We start from the raw sequence: 24,461 nt of genomic DNA, 5'->3' as shown, positions 1-24,461 counted from the left end.
TTTGCAACCACAAATAAAACAAGTGGTTAAGAATTCCTACTTCAGTGACAGATGCTTCAAAGATTACAGTCTTTACTTAATGAACAAAATCTAAAGACCTTTGTTCATTCATTAGTGATGTCATCTCTGGATTACTGTAATGCCCTCTATCTGGGGCTGCCCTATTATACAATGAGGGCTTTACAGTATATTCAAAACTCAGCTGTCTGAATAGTATCAGGAGTTTCTATTCAACAGTACATTACTCTTACACTTTTTAAGCATCATTGGTTATCAGTGATTTGGAGAGTAAAGTTTAAAATGATTAGGTAAGGTTTTTAAGGGTGTCAATGGGAATGCCCTGCCAAATTTTAACTCAGACCTTAAACTTTACCATCCTACTCAATCTTTAAGGTCTGCCTCGCAATATTTATTAGATGTTCCATCCTTAAAAGTGGTACAGTTAGATGAAACGTGGGAACGTGCATTTTATGTTCTGGGACTTGAGCAATGGAATACAATACCTACAGAATTAAAGAATGAGGTCTCTCTCACAAAATTTAGGGAAATGCTGAAGGTTTTTCTAGGTATTACGTCGGATTCTCTCACCCAGCCGCACCATATTAAAGTTGCATTATATCCAAGCTCTCCAATGTGAAATCTGGACAGGAGAGCGCTGCAAGATAAGTACATATTGATGGTACAGCTTCAGGTACAGAAGCGTTCCTAGAATCAGTGCATATAGATGGTACAGCTTCAGACACGGAAGCGTTCCCCCAAAAAAATAGCTCACAGTGACCAATGATTTAAAAAAAAGGCTCTTGCCACTGAAAGCTTGTTCAAGCTTGTAGCCTTCGGGCATTACGTATGAGGTCACTTTGAGCTTTTACTCTCCCACTCATACATTTTACAGGATTTATATTACTATAGTATTGATCACTATTTCCTGGTGTTTGTGGATCCTATAACTTTTGTATTGATACGGTTTTTCTATTAAAGCAGGCTTTTAACCTCTAAGGATAATGGTGGGTCATGAGAAGACAGATGCAGCTGGAGACCGCTGATGGGAGGTATACAAATTTTAATTACTGTCTATACTTATATTTTTATTGCTCTTTATGTATTGGTTGAGACATTATAAGGCTTTTTATGCTATTTATGATTTATGTAAATGAGTATGGGTCAGAATACAATAACTATGTCAATTGCAAGCTGTTTGTTTTCTGTTTTACTGTGTCTTAATGTATAACTGTAATTTGTCAATGTTGTTTTTTATGATGTTCATGATCTTAATTTTAATTGCTTATTGTTGGATTATGAATGTTACTTTGAAAACCGCTTAGAAAAGTTAATAGGCAGTAAATACATTTAAAATAAATAAATAGCCTTCATCCAATCATAGCACTCTGGAAAAAACATTCAAAAATGCAATTTATAAAATTTCAAAGTAACAAAAAATTGTTCCGTTTGAAAAGTCCATTGTCAAAACAAATTAAAAAATGTTCATCTTATACTCTCATTCTTCTTATTCATATGATGTACTCCCAAAGCTAAGACATTACACCACAATTCACAAGTTGCTCTATTTAAATAGATCCAGTATGAAAATGGATCCCAAGCAGTAGATATTCAAAGCTGCCTGTGTAAGGAACATAGCCAATTAGAACTTATCCGGTTAAGTGATAATGTATATTCAGCGGTACGGCAAAGCCACTGAATATACACTTATATCTGCACATATTCAGCAGCTACTACTTAGCTGCAGAAATTTTGCTTATCCAGCTAAATAGCGCTGAAAGCACTTTGAATATTGGGCCCACCGTTCAGCTTATGTCCTGATTATTCTTTTTCATATAGTTCCCTCCAGAATTAAGATCCCAATATTCTCCAATTTTATTACAGAGGCAGACTATTGCATACACCGCTTGATGGGTTTTCCAATTATACCCATCTGGTAATTGTTATGATTCTTCTTGTGGCTAGGCCCGCGAGCAGTCTCTCACCTTCGCTCTCTGCTTGTCAGCCGCCCCGATGCTGTTCTTGCGGCCTGGAGCTGCCGCTGTTCAATCTTGTGGCCCGGAGGCTGCCCACGCCTTCCTTCTTGCACAGTGGGCTGTGCTGCCATGCTTCCATGCGGCCTGGAGGCCGCCGACATCATCCGTCCTCCTGTGGCAGTCAGGACTGCCGCTGCCGTGTTCCATGGCGGGCCAGCCGGTGTCACTGTTCCTCTTTTGCAGCCTGGAGGTTGCCGACGTTCTCCTTCCTTCTATGCAACATGGAGCCGCCCCCAGCCTTCTCTCCTGCGGCAGGGAGCCGCCTTTACTGCTGGGGCCTGCCTTGCGGCCTAGTGCCACCTCCAGCTTCCTTCCTTGCGGCAGGGACACCGCTCTCCAGGGTCCTGCCTCCTTAGGCGTGCGGCTGCGCCTCCTTCAGCCTTTTAAAGGGCCCGCGGTGGGAGTAGTCACATGGCCCCTCCTGATAATGTCATCCAGGCATTTCCTCTTCAGCCCTGTATAAGGGCTCTGCCTTCAGTTCATCTTGGTCTTCGCAAGGAGGTAGTCATAGAGCTGCCTGCTCCTGGAGTCTCTGCTGTTCTAGCCTTTCATCCAGGAGGCTCCAAAGTCCATCTTCGCTTCTTCAAGGCACTCTGTTCTTCGTGGGAATTCCCTTGTCTTCATCTGTGGTTTCTGATCCTTCGACTGTTTCTTCGTTCCATGTCCTGGTCTCTTGTTGGATCTCATGTCCTTGTCTTCAGATGTCTTCGCTGTCCAATGTTCCAGATGTCCTCGCCTTCAGACCTTCCTCATGTCCTTGCCTTCTGATGTCCTGTCTGTCCTGATGACCTGCTGCCCAGTTGTTCCATCTTTCGGTGCCTCCTCGATGCTCTTGATTGAGTGACCTGGGGGTCCAAAGCCCAGATGTCCTGATGTTCCAGATGTCTTCTTCTCCAGTTCTCTCAGTGTCTCCTCGATGCTCTTGACTGAGTGTCCTGGGTTTGAAGTCCTGTTGTGCCAGACGTCTTCGTGTCCAGATGTCCTTGTCGTCAGATTCTCCTGACATCCTCGTCTTCAGATGCTTCGCTTCCAAGCGTTCACTCTTTCCGGCTCCTTTCTTGGGAAGCTTTGTTCTCAGATGTCCTGGTTCCAGATCTGCCTCCTAGTGGGCTGTCATCCTCTGTTCAGTTTCTTGATGACTTTCTGATGCATTTTCCATGCTGAGTCTGAAGTTTCATCTTCTTCTGGTTGGCCTGTCAGGTGCGTCGATCACACTGAATCAAGGAAGCTCTATCCAGGTCGGTTGCTGCTTCGAGTATGGTCGGATTCCTCTTCATGCTGAGTTTTAACTCTGCTGTTGTCTTTCCACTCATCAAGTGTCTTCATCAATGTTCCTGATGTTCTTGTCTTCAGCCCTGCCTAGTGTCTTCATCTCGATCATGTCTGCAAGTGTCTTCATCTCGACCATGTCTGCAAGTGTTTTGTCTTGTTCCAGTACCATCGTCTGTCCTCGACCTCTGTCCATCCTGATGCATCTTCCGTTCCCAGGTGGCAGGTCTGAAAGGGCTATCGAGTGGCCAGAGGGTTACCCCAGAGACCAGCATTGTGTTGTTGGGTCTCTTCCAATGCGTTCAGGCTCAGCAGAGGTCAGAGTTCCTAGTCTTCAGTCTGTCCACTCGTGCTTGGACACATCTTACCTGCCTTGGCGCTTCCACAGAGCTCCTCTGCAGTTGCGCTGTCATCCAAGGGCACACTAACCTTTCTAGATTTGGGACCACTCCCTAGCGCTCCCGGAACAGAAATTTGTCTGGTTTTCTTAAAGATGGATGATTGAAGATATCAATTCTTAGAGCATTGATTGCATAGAGTTTGACCACTCTGCTGAGAGAAATTAGTTGGTAAAGCCAATACTGCAGAAGTCAACCAATCTCTCAATTTTTGTCTTCTCTTCAGTGATTTATGTTGAATGATTGATCACTTTTTGTTATTATTTTTTATATTTTACTTGTTGGTGATCAACTGTTTTACCTTCTGGATATTTTTCTACTGTGTTTTGGTTTCCTCTGTCCTAAACAGTGAGACACCTAGAGAGACAATCAGTCATCTAATACTGGCACTAAGACTTTACTATATATAGAGGGTCTTGATAGTTCAGTGGAATGATCTACAAAAACCAGTGAGCACTTTATCATATTAGATGCATTCTCCAATGAGCCTGTATTCTAGTAGATGCAGGTGTAATATATGCACTGAAAAAATACCAACAGGCAATCAGTTTAATGTTTTGTCCTTTTAGTTTAGCCTATGATATTGTAGTGATAGATCGCCTCTACTATGCATATTCATGTCAAATGTATATTTGAAAAACCCATACAACACACCCAAGAAACTAATTAAATCAACTAATTAATAAAGTAAGAATTACTTCATAAATAATACATTTTAAGCAGCATTGCAAATGCAAAAAGTATTTCTTTTTCAACTGAAACAAGAAAAAGAAGAAAGAACTGGCCATATTAGATTTTCTGAATTCCTTTGTGTCTCCCGACACCAGTGCAAGCTGTTTACTTCTTATGGAGCCTATTTGAAGAAGGAACCCAAAGAGGAATATAAAATACCATCCTTAGGTAATTTCTTTTTAACAACACAGATTGGATGCACTATATGGCCTTTATCTGCCATCATGTTCTATGTTTCTAAAATATATCACAGCCTTCAAAGTACCAGTCATCTGTCTCAAAATGAGAAGAATTATTTCATCCATGTAGTCCTTGAAACTTTACAGTTTGCAATGACTGTGAAATTCTTGGCTTGTCCCAGGCACTGAACTGACAGTCACACATCTACCCTATATACAACCTCCATTCAATAGATGGAATCATACAGACAAACGTATCTGCTGATGTTCTGTTTGGCCTAGAATGGGTATCTGTTGCTGTTACCCATGCTTTTTCTATGTGCTATCTCCTGAGATGCAGTGATGAGTCACTGATAAAAGATTAATTACCAGATTCTTGATTTTCATGCTGGAGGTAAACGGGATCTATTTTAAAGGCACCAATTAAGTCTGCTCTCCTCTTCACCCTGTATGTTAGAACCAATAATTGTAGATTAGTTATCAGTGTGTGTCAGCACCCTAATTCCATTGAGAAAAACAGACCATCTCATTGCTGTGAGAGCAGTGCTCTTTATAGCACATTGATTTCAGTTTCTGAAAGTCAGTTTAACGTCTAGGACACAGACAGTATGTTCTTTTTGTTGGGGGAGGGGAGGGAAGGATTATCTTCAAGACCCTCCAGCAAGTGAGAACTTTGCACCTTTTAGCCCTTTTCTCGCCTGTGGAACCTCCGTAGAAAGGCTTCTTGTTTCCAAGGGTTTTTACTTTATCAGAGGTTGCAAAGTTGCACATATTTAAATACCAAAACAGTTTTTAATTCTGACAACTCTGAAGGTTGAAACAAAACTTCCTCTCCCCACTCCTCCATGAGAGAGAGAAGAATCTCCACCAAGTCTCAGATTACCTGTTGATCATCTAGTTCCAAGCCAACAGGAATGATTTGGCCTGGACCAAAAAGATCACAACTATGCCCTGTCCAAAAGGGTTCCATTTAACAATTTGTCAGGGATGCTAGTACTCTTGTCAGGTCTACTCACAGATCCTATGCCTTGTCGATTTGGGATTTTTAGAAGCTTAATTCATAAAACAGCCGTCCTAACCTCCAGAGTATCTGGCATGCTTTTACCAGAAGAGATCCCTTGCTCCTCTCACACTCTTATCCTGGAGAAGTCTTTCTACTTCCGAGTGTGGTCCTCATATACCTGCTGCTGGCAGAATACATGTGTCCTATAGTTAGAGGAGTCACAGGATTGTATTGCTTTCTGTTTGAGAAGCTGGATTTGATCTAAGTAAAGCAAAGGGATTTCACACATTTCATTGCAGTTAGCGGATACTCTGGGCCTGAACCCACTAGTCAATCTGAGAAGCCTTGAGGGTGGCTTATGAATTCAAGCCCCATTGGGATCACTCAACTGGAAAGTCCACAAGCAAACAATATGGCAGCAACAACAGCGTGAAAAATATTACACACACACACAGAGTCACATCACATTTAATTCTGTGAAAAGCTCCACATTTAATCTGGATGATGACAGTTTTTTATTATTTTGGTGGGTTTCTTGATTTTGTCATAGCTCCAAAATGGGTCGCAAAGAGAAACATTTTGGGAACTGCTATGTCCTGCATGTTTTTTTTGTGTATGACTTTAGGCCTCCATACAACTTCCTTCAGCAGGTGTGGCAGCTTTTCCAGAGGTCTTAAAACCTCTGTACTACAATAGCTAGGTATCGCATAACCTGTTCAGTTCTCTGTAAAATAAAAAAAAATTGAGATTCAAACGTAAAGGAAAAAGAAATCAAGTGCCATAAAATGTTAATGTCTGTGCGTTGAGAAATTGCCAGGTTCTTGTGGCCTGGTTTGGCCTCTGTTGGAAACAGGATGCTGGGCTTGATGGACCCTTGGTCTGACCCAGCATGGCAATTTCCTATGTTATGTACTCTACTCATAATTTCACCTCAATGAAATAAACAGTTGGGGAAAAAAAAACCCATAGAAGGCCTTTACTCCTCCAGATTACTTTTGCTGTAGCAATATGCAAATTCTTGTTTCTCAGCAGTAAACATACAGATCTGTCAGAAAATGTGCATCAAAGGTTTGAGAGCGAAAGAGCCGGGCAGCTGCACACTAATAAAATCCAGTCTGCACGGAAGGGGAAATGAGCCAGGGGTATTTATCCCTTCTACAGATGGATATCATGTAACATAATAGTGCCTGACAAACCAAGTGCAATGGGCATGAAATCAGGAATTACAGACTGCTGGCCATAGGAAGGGGAACTGCGAAGAAATGGAAGAATAATTGGATCTAGGTTCCAAAAAGAGTACTTAAAATTAATAATGTGCTTACAGCATAGTCAGGGACGTAAGTGTCACAACCACTGAGTGAGAGAGGGGTGGGAAGTATTTAGGTTTTTGAAAAGCCTTCCTTCCCTCAGTTTGGTCATAGTGTGATGTAACAGTGTATAAGGTTATGGTGGAATCTAAGAAAAGCAGTCCTAAACATGCAATAGTAAAATATCCTACAACAGGAAAAAAAAATGGTGCCCCTGTGAGTGCAGTAAAGCCCTACACCAAAAGCTTCCTAAAGAATGTTATATTTCTAATGTAAATGCAGCAAGTGGCAGAACTGTGGATCCTGCAGCCAGCAGCCATAACTCAGCACTCCACTGTACCAACACGCACCTGGCTCCCCCCATAATGACGACAGCGTCGGTCATTTATAGGAAATGTAGTTGAGAATTTTGCTTCTCATAATTGAAGACTGCTTCGCAGGGTCACTGAATCAGATAGGGAATCAGAAATACTGTGTGAAATACAGCATTAGCTAATTAATATTCGTGTTAACCTATCTTTTGTTCTTAAAGTGCAACTTTGTGTCTTATCTTATTACTACCATATCATATTCTCAAAATACCATCTTGCTTCAGTTTTTCATCCATTCAAACAGCATCATGAATTTAATGTCCATCTCACCAGATTATACATTGTCAAACCCTCTCCGATTACAGGCTAATTTTAAAACCAGCACGCATGTGCCCATACACACAAATATCGGCGTGCAAGGGGAGATATGCTGTAATTTTATATCATGTGCGCACTTGCATGCATATGATTTAAAATACGCCTACCATGCATAAGCATGCTCCTAATTTTAAAAGGTTACTCGAGCATACCTACTTCACGTATCTTCCATAGGACTTTGCCAACTTAAGCGTTTATGTGTAAGTGGATTTTAAAACATGCTCACGGGAGGGGCATTCCCAGTTTTTCTAACTAGTTCACCAGTTTGACCAATCAATATCAAGGTCTTCCAGACCCCTCTGGTTCTTCATCCTGCACGACCCCCCCCCCCCCCCCCTCACCCTGTCCTGTAAGCACTACAACGCGAGATCTACAGGCTTGCTTTTCATCAAGAGCAGGAAAGTTACACGGGTAACCATCCGCCATGCGCCGTGACCTCCGGTTTTAAAGGATGAAGTTACTTGTGTAAGTGTTGGCTCCGCCCCGGAATACCCATGTTCCACCCTTTTTCTGTCCCTTATATTTGTTGCGCACATGGGTGTTTATATGCTCGTAAATCACAGCTTTTTAAAATTCATATTGCTTGTGCGTGTGGGCATTTTTGCATGAGCAACACTTTTATAATCGACCTCTTTAGGTTCATATCTCATCCTACATGTTTTCTGTGCACATACAGTTCATATCACCTGCATATGCCTTTTTTCTCCACACAGTTATGATGGAGTGCCACCTTCTGGCATTTTGCATCAATCAAGGTACTGCAGCTCTTTGCTACATTATACTTGAGAAAGGAAAAAAAAAAGAACATTTTAACCATTTGTATTTTACATAATCATGAGAGGACAGCAGAAAAATATATCAGCAAAATAAATGCAAATGAAAATGTGTGCTGCTGATTACTGAGTAATCTAAAAGTTTGGAAAAATAATTTTATTTGATTTTTTTTCTTACCTGCATTGATCTGAATTGCGTTGCTATCTGAATAAGTGACTAACTTACTGTTCCTCTTAGGATTATCATAAAACCCTATGTTTTATATTTTTGTCTGCTTTGGATTTACCATAAAAACATTCAACTTGTTAAGATTTTACTCTGGATATTTTTAATTTTTTTAGCTTTGTACCTACTCATGATTGTTTTCATTTGTGGATGTTCAAGGTGTCTGTTTAGTTTGCCATTTAATTGTTTTCATATGAGTAATTGGCATTTCCTGTATTGTATAAACTATGATGATTTTTAGAATTGTATATATTTGTTATTTATTTTCATTATTGCATAGTTATTGTATGATCATTTGTTTTAAGCAAGTTTCTAATCTTAAAGAGGGATTATAAGGATACTAAAACAAATAAATGAATAAATAAATTTATAAAGATTTGCTCATGTTTCCATGATACAGTATCACTATAAATATCTACACGAGCTTGTATTATTCTCTTTATCAATGTTTATGATGATATTCTACAGCTATGAATATTGAACTATGAGGTCGGTTTTAAAAGTGTTGGTCGTGTAAAAATGCTCACTTGCATTCGTATGTGGTCCGCATGTGAGCAATGTAGATTTTATAAAGCTGCGAAGAACGCATGTACATACCCATGTGCACGAAAAAATAAGAGAGCTGAAAGGGAGGGGAAATGGGTGAAGCATGATTTTCCAGGGCGGGGCCAACAGTTATGCGCATAACTCTATATTTTAAAACCGGAGATTGCAACATGACTTTACTGCTGCTTCAGATGAGGAGCAAGCCTGTAGATTTGAATTTTAGGGCTTACAGGATAGGGTGAGAGGGTCTGTGTGGCGTGCAGGATGAAGAACCAGAGGATGAAGACCTTGATATTCACTGCACAAACTGGTGGACTAAATGGAAGAACTGGGTTGTCCCTTGCATGAGCATGTTTTAAAATCCAACTACATATGTGCGTAAAAGCTGGCAAAGTCCTAGGAAGTACACTTTCTCGAGCAATCTTTTAGATTAGGCACATATTTACGAGCATGAGGTTTAATTTAAAACATATGTGCACAAGTGCGCCCATACATGCATGTATAAGTGTACACATGCTTGGTTTAAAATTCCCCTGCATGAGTGTCTCTTTTTCCAATGATATTCTTTCAATGTGAACACCCACACTGACTTACATATTAGAGATAAGTCAATCCAAAGCCTATATTCATCATTTTGCTCTGTTTCGCAAGAATAGTGCCGGCAATAAAAAAGGGGCGTGGTTAGAGTATTCTCCCAGATACCACAACGTGTACTATTTTACCCAGCAGCAAATCGAACAGTCCCCAAGGAGGGCGTGGACCCCAGCAGCAGATTGAGCAGTACCCCCAGGAGGGTGTGCACCCCAGCAGCATTCCAAGAGGCAGAGTTGGGTCCCCCAGGAGGGTGTGAACCCCAGCACTGGCATGGACCTTTCAGCAGAGCGGAAGTGGCACCAAGGAGAGGGCAGCAGTTTAGATACAATAGACCCCCCCCAGGCCAATATTGCCCACTAGCCCAGTTTCATCTTTTTCACATGTGTGAGACGTGGGATAAAAAAGGGGGGAGGGATAATAACAACACTTAATTAAGCAGGACCTCAAGAGGTCCCTTCTATTCTATATATTGAAATACTGTGGGGGCCAACACCCCCAAATTGCCAAATATTATATGTTCTTGCTACCTTGTAGAAATGTATATAGATGTGTGGCCTGAGAATATTAACCATGAGGAGATAAGTGTGCTGTTTGACATCCTATTAGTGATGTACATAGTCATGTAGAAATGTATATGCTTGTATAGTCTAATAAACCTGTATATATCTGTACATACTGCCAGCCTTGTCCACAATTCCATTTGTTTTCCTGGGGTGAAGGGAGGGAAATCCCACCCACTAACACCTTCTTCCCCAGGTAGAGGCACCAGGCATCAACCTTGGTGATTTGGTGCCAAATTGCATCTGGCGCCCAGTTGTTAATGTGTGTGAGTTTCATGGTCAAGGTAAAATATAGTGTGGTAGCCACGTTAATCCACTCGAATGTGCAGAGATAAACATCAAGAAACAAAAAAATATACAAGGTGATACCTTTATATTGGGAATACTAAAGAAATGTATTAAGTTAAACCAATAAAAAGTTATCACTTAATAGTTTTCAACATCTTTCCTATGGGAATGAAAGGCTGCTATATCTGTGAGCCTGTGTCGCCTTAATAACCTTTGTGCTTGTTGTCCTAGCCTCACCAAATTTTTAGGACATGTCAGGGAGGACATGAGGGGTGTGACTTGGTGGCTTTTTTTGCATCCATGCAAATCCGTGGACCATAGACGAGTACATGCATGCATCCCGGAAAGCAGGTCCCTTTAGTTCTAGGTGGAAATTCTTATTTGTTTCTGATCTTTATGTTAAGTAATCAAGATAAAAATTGTTATTAAAACCAAACATTACTAACTGGATTGTTTCCACTTCGGCAGCAGAAAAAGAGACTTGCCTCATTGCTATTACAAATATGTCAGTTTATCAGTCTATAAAATGATACATTTTCTCCGTAATGTCTAGGGGTTCTCAACATAGCGTAAAAAATGTCTAAGAAATATATACAAAGGGCAATTTACAGTAGCTATGTCAGTATGTTTCTCTCTTTCTCACATCATTCGCTTAAGATTAGAATTGAAGAAAATCATAAATGCCAGGATGTCACTTCACTAATGTATAAACATTTTAAGGATTGTGATGGAAGCTCTGTGATTGACTGGAAATTTCAAGAAATTGATAAAATGGTAAAAAAAAATACTATCCCAGATTAATAACTTGTAAATTAGTTTTTTTATTTAAGTATTTTCTATCCGAATAGTTTGAATCCAATGGATTTTTCTCCATTCTTCTAATTATATATTTGAATTATAAATATAACATATTTATAGATAGATAGGTACACACACACGCACACTGATGATTGATGAGCTTGATCATGTGTAAGTGCTAAGTGGTCATTTTAACTGTATATTTATAAGTAAATTGAATAAAGCTGTGACATTAGATAGAAAGGAAGCTTGTTTAAGAAGGAAGTAGAATGCACCCCACAAGAAGCTTTAGTGAAATGCACTTCAGGGTGCTTTTGCAGTTTCTTTTTTTTATTTTTGCATAAAAAGATGTTATTTCTAAGAGGTTAAACCAGTTGTTTTTGTTTTCCATGCACTGCAAATTTGATTAGGACATCGATCTTCAGCATTTGTCTTTGTTGGCAGTGCTTGCAGATCTTTTCGCCATGAGTGTTGTGGATTTGGGATCCTAGACTCAGATTTCATGCCATGGGTTTCACATTAGCCATTACGTGTGCTGCTAAATTATTTGGAAATTTCAACTGATGCCTTTAATAAGTGACCTGCCCTCTACTGACAATGCTGCCTTAAAAGGAGGTTTCACTGTAGGTTTGAAATTCAGTGCCAGTAAAAGGCTGGCATTTTCCTGGAACAAGGCACCCTTAATGACTGAGTGCCCTCATGTGCTCTTCAAACATACGTCTATGTGTTATTTGAACAGCACCCTCTGTGAGTCCTGAAGGGGAAGAGATAGGCTTAAATTAAATCAATATGATTTTCATTACTGTTTTCAACAGATGAGGTACAAAGGGCTCTGCTGAGAATCACACTGTTTTCCTTCACTATCTAGGCTGCTGCTCAAGCATTGTTTGAAAATAAAGAATATGAAGAGTAGGTGGGAACACCTAAGCTATTCTCTGAATGTGTCTGTAAGGCCTTCAGCTATTATACAAAGTATAGTGATGTCCCTGTAATTCCACCCAGGCAAGAATGGCTACATCGATACCGTACATCCAAACTCTACTTATAACTGTGGGAACAAGATGTTGTGCGTGGACTGTAATGTATACTGGCGTCGTGGTGATACAGGCATGATGCAGCTGTCTGCCACTGGCTGATGCTGTGTATCTCTCACTCCCCACTACTCCAGCTCTCTACATCACAGGTTTCCTTCTAGAAGGGGGGGGGGGGGTGTCTGTATACTACTCACTGCGCAATCCATTCTGAATAGATCACACCAACTTCTTATGTCACAAAAACATAAGTTACAAGTTATCTGGCTAAATGCCGATTTTTTAATATTTCCCCCATTTATCCAGCTATCTCATTATCCAGCTAGCTTAGGAACATTCCAGGGACATTTTTGGGAAGAGTTTGGTTAGCCAAATATATCTGGCTAACTCTGGTCGTGCCACATAGCTTTCCTAAAGTTAGCCAAATAAAACTTATCCAGCTATCTGTAAGATGGCTGTCTATATTCAATAGTACATCTAGCACCCGCATGGTTAGGCTAATTACCCTGCTCCCACATCAGCAATTTATCTTACCATTTTGAGAGTGAGAGAAAGAGAGAGCGATTACACCTCAGCATAGATTCAGTCTAACGCTATATATATGTACCACTGTAGAGGGGCATTTTGAATCGAGGTGGGTTTGGAAGGTGGGGGGGGGGGGGATTTAGTTTACAGACACATTCAGAGGTAAAATTGACATCACTAAAGACAAATCAACCCCTCTAGTTATACTTTTCATCCATTATAATGACTACAGATCTTTAGTGATGTCAATTTTACCTCTGAATGTGTCTGTAATACCACCCCTCTACCTCCCCTTCCAACAACCCCCCCCATTCAAAATGCCCCTCTACAGTGGTTACATATGTATAAAGTGTCACACCGACTCTATACAGAGGTGCTTTCTCTCTCCCATGCACTAACGCAAGACAATGCGCTGAAAAGCAGGTATAGTTTTTACCGGCGTTAAGGCCCTATTGCAAAATCATCAGTCCAGCCAGTGACTAAATATGGACTTCATCCTGTCTAAAAGGGACACATTAATTTAGGCCCCGATGTAATAAGGTGCACTTGGCTGTGCACATCTTACTGCATGGTTGTGTGCACATTTTGTTTATCAAGGAGTTTAGCACACAAAAAATGTGCCCAGAAATGTGAGCAAATCTGTGCAAAACTTAGTGCTCTTGCGTACAAACCCCATGTTAATCAAGGCCTTAGCTATTACTCCCTAATGCAGAAAGGTGTGTAGGCTTAATTCATGTTTCCTTAGCACTAGAAATGTAACTCCTGGTCAGAGGCGGAGTAAAGTTTCTAGAGTTAGTGTTAAGTCTTTGGGGTTAAACCTGGAGTTCATGGTGCAGGAGTCCTGGACTTGGGATTTATATGCATAAAACACAATTTGTGCACAATCCATGTTTCAGGCGCAGAGAAATGTTTTGTGCATAGAACATGTTTTGTGCACACAACTTTTATGTCCTATGACAAAGTGTAGCAAAGTCATTCCCTTTACCCTACCATAAGAATCCAGGCCTAGAAAAGCTTGGGGAGGCCCCAGGGAGCTGGTAGGACTTCACGATACACTCAAGACAGTGGATGTTTACCTGTTTGTTGTGTCTGATGCAAGGTGAGCTATTATCTTGATTCTTGTATCTTTGAAGCACCGTAAATAAATACCTGCACCATAACTGTTGGTCCAACAGGCCCAAATACGCTATAGTCCACAAATCCTGTTTTCTGCATACAACAATGCTCATAAATCTTATTTAGTGCACACTAAGCACATTTTTGTGTGCACATTTTTGGATTAGTTTGCTTCTTTTTATAATTTCAGATGAATTAGCATGCCATTAGCTGATTGCATTGGGAGTTAATTCTTTTTTTTTTTTCTTAATGTGTGAGCAAAGAGAATGTGAGCTGAAGTTCAGCGCACATCTTGTTACTTGCATCTTACCTCATTGGGGCTTTACTGGAGATCCTAAGGAAGTCCCTATAGAAAGCAGAATGTTAGCTCCATGTGAGCTATCATTTCCAAATTTGGAGGTCTTTTACATTCTATTCACAGATACAAACTGGGAACAAAACCCTGAAAAGCTGTCATTTAGAGCAGTGGTTCCCAACTTTTTTTTTTTTTTTTGTGAAACACCTGCACAGGGTTCACTTTGTTGTGGCACACCACCTACTTCCCTATCATCATGTTCTCTTCCCTTCCCTCTCCCCCTACCCCTTGACATCATCATCTTCTTCCCTTCCCTACTCCCCACCCCCCAGCATCATCATCATCATCACCTTCCCTTCCCCACCATCTCTTCCCCAGCCCTCGTATTATTATCAACTTCCCTCTCCCTCACTCCCTAACATCAACATCACCTCCTCACCCCTGGCATCATCATACCCACTTCTCTTTCCTTCCACCCCTCTCCCCCATTCCCTGGCATCATCATCTTCCCTCACTCACCACCATCATAATCACCTTCCCTTTCCCTCCATCCCTTTCCCCCACCCCCAGGCATCATCAACACCTCTTTCCCACTCCCTCACAGTATCATCACCTTCCATCTCCATTCACCCCCATCATCATCACCTTCTCTCTCTCTCTTGTCCTCACCCCCTAGCATCATCTCCTTCCCTCTGCCTCAATCCCTCTCCTTCATGCCCAGGCATCATCATCAAACTTCCACTATCTCTTCCCCATCCCCTCACATGATCATCACCCTCCTTTTCCTTCAACCCCCCCCCCCATTATTATCACCTTCCCTCTCCCCTTGACACCAACTTCCCTCTGCCGCCATCCCTTTCCCCCACTCATCATCACCACCTCTTCCCCACCCCCTCACATCATCATCACCTTCCTTCTCCCTTCACCCCTCGTCATCATCACCTTCTCTCTCTCCCTCTTCTCCTCACCCCCTGGCATCATCACCTTCCCTCTGCCTCCATCCCTATCCCTCACCCCTTAGCATCATCTTCACCTTCCCTCTCCTTCCATCCCTCTCCTTCATGCCCAGGCATCATCATCAAACTTCCACTATCTCTTCCCCATCCCCTCGCATGATCAACAACTTCCTTTTTCCTTCACCCTCCCCCCCCCCCCATTATTATCACCTTCCCTCTCCCCTTGACATCATCAATTTCCCTGTCCCCCATTGCCCTGTATCATCACCTCCCCTTCCCTCTCCCCCCACACATCGTGGTACATTCATCTGTCCCTTTCCCCAATCCACCCCCAATTCCTGAACAGCAAACGTCTGGGAGCAGGCTTACCAAGTGCTGTTTCTTCCTCCTTTGCCAGCCTCTCTCTGCAGTCTGAACTGCACGGGACCAGAAGGTCTCATAAGCCTACAGAGGCCCATGCAGTTTCTGATGCACAGGAGAGCCAACAGAGGGGAAGCAGGGGCAGCTGCAGTAAGCGCTGCTCTCCAATGCCCCCTGCTGGCAGGAGGACATTCTGCAGGGCCGTGGCACATCTGCACTCCAGCCACAGCACACCAATTGGGAAAAGCTGATTTAGAGGGATTTGATTTTGTGATGGATCTTCAGATTTTGTCTCAGGTCTCAAGTGGACCCCATGGCCTCTCTTATGGGGGTGGATTCTACATAGAAAGACATATGGAACTTCATCATAATCAAGTGTTCCTACTATCATTTTTCATTCTGCATTTAATAGGACCACTGCTGGTTGGGTGGCAATGGTCCTATTAAATGCAAAAAAATAAATATGGACATATAAAAGGTGAAGAAAAGCATTCTTCATGCGAATAATTTTGTTCCACTAAATTTAGATTTTAATAACTCAGCCACATGCCTCTAGCAATTCAACTCCAAACTAATTTCATGGCAAATCTGCTGGTAGTCCACAGGATCCCCTAAGAGTTGCCCTGCATACAGCTCTGCTATAAAATGTGGTCCCTAAAAGAATCATGTATATGGACCTTTAGACATTGTTTCCAGGTTCTTTAATGAAATTTTTAAAAATCCCAACTATTCAGTGACATATCACTACTTTTTAAAGTGGCAGTGAATGCTTTGCAATTGGTGCACCACATATCCCAAATTGCAGATGCCTCTTTTTCTATATGTTGAAGAATAAGCAGCCTCATTACCATATGTATGAGGAGGCTGAACACTTGGCAATCCACTGTCTAATTCTGCACTCTGATGGATTCTTAAATTCCATCTCATCAGCACTGCAAAATTATGTGTCATGTTGCTATATAGCATTTCCCAACTGTGCACGAGAAAATTTCTAACTAACCTGTTCGAGCAGTGTAAGTTAATGGTTCCCAACGTGAGTTTTGCAAGACCATCACAAGGGGGGTCTGCTGGAAGTGAGGCAATCAAATTGCAGCTGCTGAGAAAGGGATGCAGGCTAAAATTCTCTCAGGAGCTCTACTTTAAAGCTGCTCTGGCTGATCCCATAATCGGAGGAGAGGAGCTTCAAGGAGCTCAAACCCGCACAGCTTCTGAGAGGAAGCTTGGGAAGAGCGAAACTGATGATGACCACTACTAGGAGACTCAGAATTGCCACGGGGAGGAGGCGGGAAGAATCAATCGGTTGCCATCACGAGGAGCCTCACGTTACCCGAAGAGAAAGAGAGAAATGTGCTGCCTCCGGCATCCAAATTACCTGCTGTCCCACATAAACAGAGCAGGCGGCAAGCAGATTGATAACTCTGAGGAGTGTTTCTGGGCACCACTTTATACGTTCTGGCTGCTTTGCTGGCCTGACACTGAGGGAGAGAAGCTGCACTGAGTAGTATGGCCATAGGGGGAAGGGAAGGAGTGTAGGAAGGAAGGGACCATATGGGAGCTGTAAAATGGGTTCTCAAGAAGGAGCAGGGAGTATAGAGCAGAAGGGAAAATACACAAGAAAAGGCCATGTAGTTTCTGCACTCAAGAAGGGGCCATGGAGAAGGCACTCAGGAAGGTGCTATGGGCGGGGTGAACAGTGCAGGAGGGAGAGTATTTGTGAAGTGGCCATGAGGGGAGAGAAGAGCCAGAGTGAAAACACTTGAAAAAGAGCCACAAGTGGGCAACACTCAGGAAGGGGCCAGGAAGGAGACCATCCAGGAAAAAGAACACACAGTGCAGAGAGGCAAGGATGGAAGGCCCTCAGGACGGAGTCAAGGGTGGAGAGAAGAAGGGCAGGAAAGAAGGCATTCAGGAAACTGTCATGGGAAGAGGGCAGGAGGGAGGGATGACTGCCAGGAATCACAGTGAAGGTGGGGGCACTGGCCCCTGAATGGTCAAAGCAGAACTCGGGGGACCTGTGCCTCCTCAATTTTGGCAGCAGAATTATGTCCCATATGAGCCAGCCCCTTAAAGATTTAGGAGAGAGTCTGGAGGCATTGGAATCGCTGCCTTTTGATGATCGCCTGCACCTTTAAGGAGGCTAACTTGAATGGGAAACATCACTGCTCATGGGCTAAACCTGGTATAGGCTTTAAGCCATCAAAGCCTTTATTTACTTTTGGCAAGTACTTATTTATCCCCTCTCCTCTGAGCCCATTCCTAGTTCAGGAATGTTTAGGCTGGGAGGAAGCCGATTTACATAATTGTTTTTCAGTTGCTTGTTTAAAGCTGTTGCCTTAATCAGAGAGGAAGAGTGAGATACAGCAAGACAGGCCAGGGAGACAAGTGAAGAGAAAGGTGATAGAAATTAAAAGGGTTTTGTAGCCACTGTACTGAAGACCAGTATAGAATGGATAGTGGGAGAGGCAGGGGGACTGGTCACAGTGCCTTGCCATGTTAAACTTAGGCCATCCACAAACATTCAGTTCTGGCTATGTCCCTGGATCAAAAGAACCCTCCATAGGGAGTGCCTCCTTTGAAAATTTGCTTGCAGACTGTTGATACAATGTACAAAGTTGACTGTTGGGGGAGGGTGGCTAAAGCTGAAAGGGAGAGAGATTATTGGGGGGAGAGGGAGATGATCTGAGTGGGAGACACTGGTAGGGAGAGAGATTAGTGAGAAGTGACTTGTAAGAATGAGAGAGACTGATGGGGAGGAACTGAGAGGATGGAATGAGGGATGAAGAGAGTAGCAGAGAAGGGCTAAGGATAGAGAATAGTAGGAAAGGTCTGGGGGTTGAGATTCTGGTGGGATAGGGCTAGGCAGGAGTAGAATGGAGAGGGAAAGACTTGTGGAGTGGGTATAGGGGGAGAGATTGAGAACAACGTGGAGGGAAACTTGTGGAGACAGGCTGATGGGGATGGATTCGGGGGAGAGATAAGAGAAACGGGTGGGAAGTGACTGGCAGAGGGGAGCGATACTGATGGGGACAGGATGGGGGCTCCCTAAAACATTTGGATGTTGAAAAGAGTTCCCTGCACCCGAAAAGGTTGGAAACCTCTGATATAAATCATATCCCTAGGAAATCTCAGCAGAAAGATTCATTCTGCTCAATTCAGGAATCTGGTGCTTTACCTACATATTTGTAGCCATTAAATAGAATGATCCAATAAACAACTGCAACGGGGAATAAATGTAATGTGTTTTGATATGCGGTAGCACTTATGAATGTGATAGCCACATTTTAGCTAATGTGTACCGTCTTTAATTTCAAGAATTTTTAGAATTTTTTGTTTTTTTTATTTTATGCTTCAATTATAGTGATTCAGCACTAGCTTGAGCGATGCTTAACGATGTGCACTCCCCTTGTTAATCAACCCGACTTACTCATATCACATTTTTCAAAGAAGTACTGTACTTATCTTGATAGAATCTAGTAGACCTTTGTCCCTCTTGCTGTTTTGAACCTGTCACATTGAAAGAATCTTTGTCTCTGTCTAATGCTCTCCTAAGTCCCTGAAGCAGACAGCTTATGTTGAAACACGGCCAATGAGGGGCAGATGGCCCCGACTCACATAGAAAGTTCACGAGTCTATACTTGGTGGAAGCACTTATGGCAGAATTAGAGCTATGAGTTTGTTGGGATAGGTCTCCACCAACTTTGCAAGCCTAGATTTATCAATATCAGACCATTCTTCTTTAGAAAACTACTTAAGCTCTGTCAAGTTCCTTGGGGAGCATTGATGGACAGCAGTCTTCAAAGTCATGCCACAGATTTTTGATTGTATTGAGGTCAGCACTCTGACTGGACCACTCAAGGCCATTCATCTTTTTGTTCCTTAGCCACTCCAATGTAGCTTTGGCTGTGCACTTCAGGTCATTGTCATGCTAAAAGGTCCCAGTTTCAGCATTCTTGCAGAGAGCAGCAGGTTTTCCTCAGACTTTTCTGTGCTTTTCTCCATTCATTGCCCATTCTGTCACGATAAGTGCCCCAGAAAAATTCCTATAACATGATGCTACCACCAAGCTTCATAGCAGGGTTGGTGTCCTCTGGATGATATGATGTGTTCAATTTGCACCAAACATAACGCTTTGTAATCAAACCAAAAAGAGCTTTAAAAGAATGTTATCTTTCAGCACTTTTGAAGAACACCATTTCCAACATTTCTATCCATTGTTATGTCAACAAATCCATAATTTCAGTTATCATTCAGATATCCATCCTCATCATCAATGAAAAGAAGACAGCTGACCCTATCATATCCATCCAGTTGATACAAAATTATGCATTATTTAGTTCCCAAACTAAGAGTCTATGTGCTAAAAATCTATCCTCCATAATAAAGCAAATTGTCCAACGAAATTAACAAAAGACTGGTAAAAAGCCTCAACAAGAAGTTTCCTTACTTGCTGGGGTGGTTATAGATAATGAAACATAGATTGAAATAGCTCTCCTTTTAAGTGTTTGATTGAATATGGACTTATTGTAAGGTGTTTAAAGGTATAGAAACATAGAAACATAGAAATGATGGCAGAAAAAGAGCAATCGACCCATCTAGTCTGCCCAACAAGCTTCCACACTTATTTCCCCATACTTATCTGTTTCACCAACCACCAACCTCAGGGCTCTTGTTGGTAACTGATTGATTCAAATTTCCTGACATCCCCTGTCATTGATGCAGAGAGTAATGTTGGAGTTGCATCAAAGGTGAGCTTAAGGCGGGGTAACCGCATCAAGCAAGTTACCCCGATGCTTGTTTACCCAGATTGCACAGATGCCTTGTTGGATGATATCTGAATGTAAATCCTGTTTTCCTCACTTCCCCCTACTGTTGAAACAGAGAGCAATGCTGTATATGCATTCAAATTGATATATCAGGCTTAATTGGTTTAGGGTAGTAACCGCCATAATAAGCAAGCTACCCCCACGCTTATTTGTTTACCCAGATTGTGAAGTTCAGTCCTTTTTGGTTGTTATCTGAATGCAAATCCTCTTTTCCACATTTCCCTTTGCCTTTGAAGCAGAGAGCAATGTTGGGGTTGCATTAACCGTGCAAGGGATTTTTTGAGTAAGGGTAGTGATCACCAGGTAGTAGTTAACATTCCAGCAAGCCACCCCCATGGCTCTACTCTTCATTCCCATCCTCTAGCCTTTATGGATTCACAGTGTTTATCTCATGCCGCTTTGAAATCTTTCACAGTTTTAGTCTTCACTACTTCCTCCGGAAGGGCGTTCCATGCATCCACCACTCTCTCCATGAAGAAATACTTCCTGACATTGGTTCTGAGTCATCCTCCCTGGAGATTCAAATCGTGACCCCTAGTTCTACTGATTTTTTTCCATTGTAAAAGGTTTGTTGTTGACCATGAATCATTAAAACCTTTCAAGTATCTGAAAGTCTGTATCATATCGCCTCTGCTCCTCCTCTCCTCCAGGGTGTACATAGTTAGGTTCTTTAATTTCTCCTCATAAGTCATTTTATGAAGATCATCCACCTTTTTGGTCGCCCTTCTCTGGACCGCCTCCATCCTGTCCCTGTCCCTTTGGAAATACGGTCTCCAGAACTGAACCCAGTACTCCAGGTAGGGCCTCACCAAGGCCCTGTACAAGAGGATCATCATTTCCTTTCTCTTACTAGATATTCCTCTCTCAATGCAGCCCAGCATTCTTCTGGCTTTAGCTATCGCCTTGTCACATTGTTTCGCCGACTTCAGATCGTTAGACACTATCACCCCAAGGTCTTTCTCCTGCTCCGTGCACATCAGTCTTTCACCTCCCATCAAATACAATTCTATTGGATTTCCACTCCCCATATGCATGACTCTGCACTTCTTTGCATTGAATCTCAGCTGCTATATCTTCAACCACTCTTCCAGCTTCCTTAAATTCCGTCTCATTCTCTCCACTCCTTCCAGCGTGTCCACTCTATTGCAGATCTTAGTATCATCCACAAAAAGACAAACTTTACCTTCTATCCCATCTGCAATGTTGCTCACAAAGATATTGAACACAACAGGACCGGTCCCAACACTGATCCTTGTGGCACTCCGTTTAACACCGCTCTCTCTTCTGAGTAAGTTCCATTTACCGTCACACATTGTCTTCTGTCCATCAACCAGTTTGCAATCCAGGCTACCACCTCGGCACTCACTCCTAAGCTTCTCATTTTATTCACAAGCCTCCTGTGCGGGACCGTATCAAAAGCTTTGCTGAAATCCAAGTAGATGACATCGAGTGCTCTTCCTCTATCTAATTCTCTAGTCACCCAATCAAAAAAGTCAATCAAATTTGTCTGACAGGACCTTCCCCTGGTGAATCCATGCTGCCTCTGGTCCAGCAATTCTTCCGAGTGTAGATAGTTCACTATTCTTTCTTTCAGCAGCAACTCCGTTACCTTTCCCACCACCGAGGTGAGGCTAACTGGCCTGTAGTTTCCAGCCTCCTCTCTGCTCCCACTCTTGTGAAGCGGGACCACCACCATTCTTCACCAATCACTCAGCACCACTCCCGTTTCTAGGGATCTGTTGAACAGGTCACTCAGTGGACCCACCAGTACATCTCTGAGCTCCCTCAGTATCCTGGGATGGACCTCATCAGGTCCCATGGCTTTGTCCACTTTTATTTTTCCTAGCTCTTCCCATACATTCTCTTCTGTAAACAGAGTTACATCTACTCCACTTCCCTCCAGTTTCTTGTTAACTAGCAACGGTCCTTCTCCAGGGTCCTCTTTAGTGAACACTGAACTGAAGTATTCGTTTAATATTTCTGCCATTTCTTCATCTCTCTCCACACATTGATCCTTTTCACCTTTCAATTTCACTATACCACTTGGAACTTTTCTCCTTTCTCTGATGTATCTGAAAAATGTTTTGTCACCTCACTTTACCTCTTTGGCAATCCTTTCTTCCACTTGACTTTTTGATATCTTGATTACTTTCTTCGTCTCCCTCAGTTCCATCAGATAATCTTCCTTGTGCTTCTCCTTTTGGGATCCTTTATATTTCTTGAACACTGTTTTTTTTAGCTTTTATTTTGTCAGCCACCTCTTTTGAGAACCATATAGGTTTCATTTTTCTTTTGCTTTTCTTTACTTTTCTGACATATAGATTAGTTGCCTTGGTAATTGCTCCTTTTATTTTGGTCCATTGTTGTTCTATATCTCGCTTGTTCTGCCATCCTTCTAGTTCTTCTTCCAGATACCTCCCCATTTCATCAAAGTTTGTGTTTTTGAACTGCAAAACTCGGGTCTTTGTGTAACTTCTCCATATCCTATTTGTGATATGAAACCATACTGTTTGATGATCACTGGCGCTGAGGTGGGCACCCACCTGGACATTAGAGACATTATCTCCATTGGTGAGCACTATATCGAGTATAGCTCCCTCCCTCGTGGGTTCCATTACCATTTGTTTGAACAGAGCCCCTTGCAGGGCATCCACTATCTCTCTACTATTGTTAGATTCCTCCGAAGGGATTCTCCAGTCTACATCCGGCAGATTAAAATCTCCAACAATCACCACTTCTCCCTTCTTTCCCATCTTTTGGATGTCTTCAACCAGATCTCTGTCAAGCTCTTCCATATAATTTGGAGACCTGTAAACTACTCCAATAAAAACGGATGCCCCATCATCTTTTTTTAGGTCGGCCCATAGTGCTTCTTCTTTGCCCCATCTTCCTTGCAGTTCAGATGCTTGGATATTGTTTCTGACATAAAGAGCCACTCCTCCCCCTTTCCTGTCCTCTCTGTCCTTTCCTAACAAGTTATAGCCCGGTATTGCTGTATCCCAGTCATGAGATTCCGTGAACCACGTCTCCGTGACAGCAACAATGTCCAAGTCCGCCTCTACCATTAGGGCTTGCCGCTCTTGGATTTTATTGACCAAACTACGAGCATTTGTGCTCATAGCTTTCCAGCTTTTCTCGTTCAGGTTACTGCTTTTCTTGGACTCCTTTTGTGACTTATTTAGTTGAGTTTTGTTATCCACGTCACCCTTTTCCTTTGCATTTGTATTTGGGGGGTGACATTTCTGTATGCATTGAGTTTCTTCTTTCTTTTCGGATATCACTTCAATCTTTCACAAGAGCTTCTTCAATAACTAATACAGAGAAGGCTTTTTGCGCTTGTGTCACTTGATACAGTGTGTGTCTCCGCATCACAGATCTGATTCTACCAGAGCCCACTGTAATTCTGTTTTTTGAGTTCCTTAATGCCCTATGTGAGTGAGGGGGTAATCTTATGGGCTGTACAGCTGCCAAGAATGGGTGTCTGTGGGTCACAGGTCTTATCCTGACTGAGCCCACAGTAAACCCCTTTTTCCTTGATGTTTGGTTTTTATGTGGTAATGTGGAATTAATTCCTAAATAATATAAAGTGGGTGAAACTTTCTTTATTGCAGCTAATTCAGCTGTAACTTCAGCCGGCTCTTTTTTCAAGGAAGAGAGATCTGAGCAAATAGGGCAAGCCCTAAGTTTCCAGATGATTTCCCTGAGAATAAAAGCCCCACAATAGTTACATTGGATAGTCCTCATTATGTTAAATTTATTTGATGGATAACACCTAAGGAACTACCAAATTACTAATTTATCTTGTTGCCAATTATGTATTTAGGCAGACTATATGAGAAAAACAAACCTAGGAGTGGGTGGTGGGAGGGGTAGGGTGGAAGGGAGTTAAACAGTTAACACTTGGCCAGGGCTGTTCACTGGACACTGTATCTGCTATTGATTTTGAACAGACCTTCCCCC

General features: G+C 42.3%; 1 protein-coding gene across 3 annotated transcripts in view; it reads right to left on the bottom strand.

Moving 5' to 3' along the window:
* The window catches only part of DDC (dopa decarboxylase), a 315,358-nt gene that overhangs the window by 81,605 nt on the left and 209,292 nt on the right, over positions 1-24,461 (bottom strand). For all 3 annotated transcript variants that reach the window (XM_029589726.1, XM_029589729.1, XM_029589727.1), the window contains exon 10: positions 4,981-5,057. In XM_029589726.1, the coding sequence (XP_029445586.1) occupies positions 4,981-5,057 (77 nt within the window). The remainder of the gene's footprint in view (positions 1-4,980; positions 5,058-24,461) is intronic.

This window comes from Rhinatrema bivittatum, chromosome 2 (assembly GCF_901001135.1).
Source record: "Rhinatrema bivittatum chromosome 2, aRhiBiv1.1, whole genome shotgun sequence".
In the NCBI taxonomy this organism is placed as follows: domain Eukaryota; kingdom Metazoa; phylum Chordata; class Amphibia; order Gymnophiona; family Rhinatrematidae; genus Rhinatrema; species Rhinatrema bivittatum.
The sequence above is the reverse complement of the archived record's forward strand: the minus strand, read 5'-3'. Positions and strand labels throughout refer to the sequence as shown.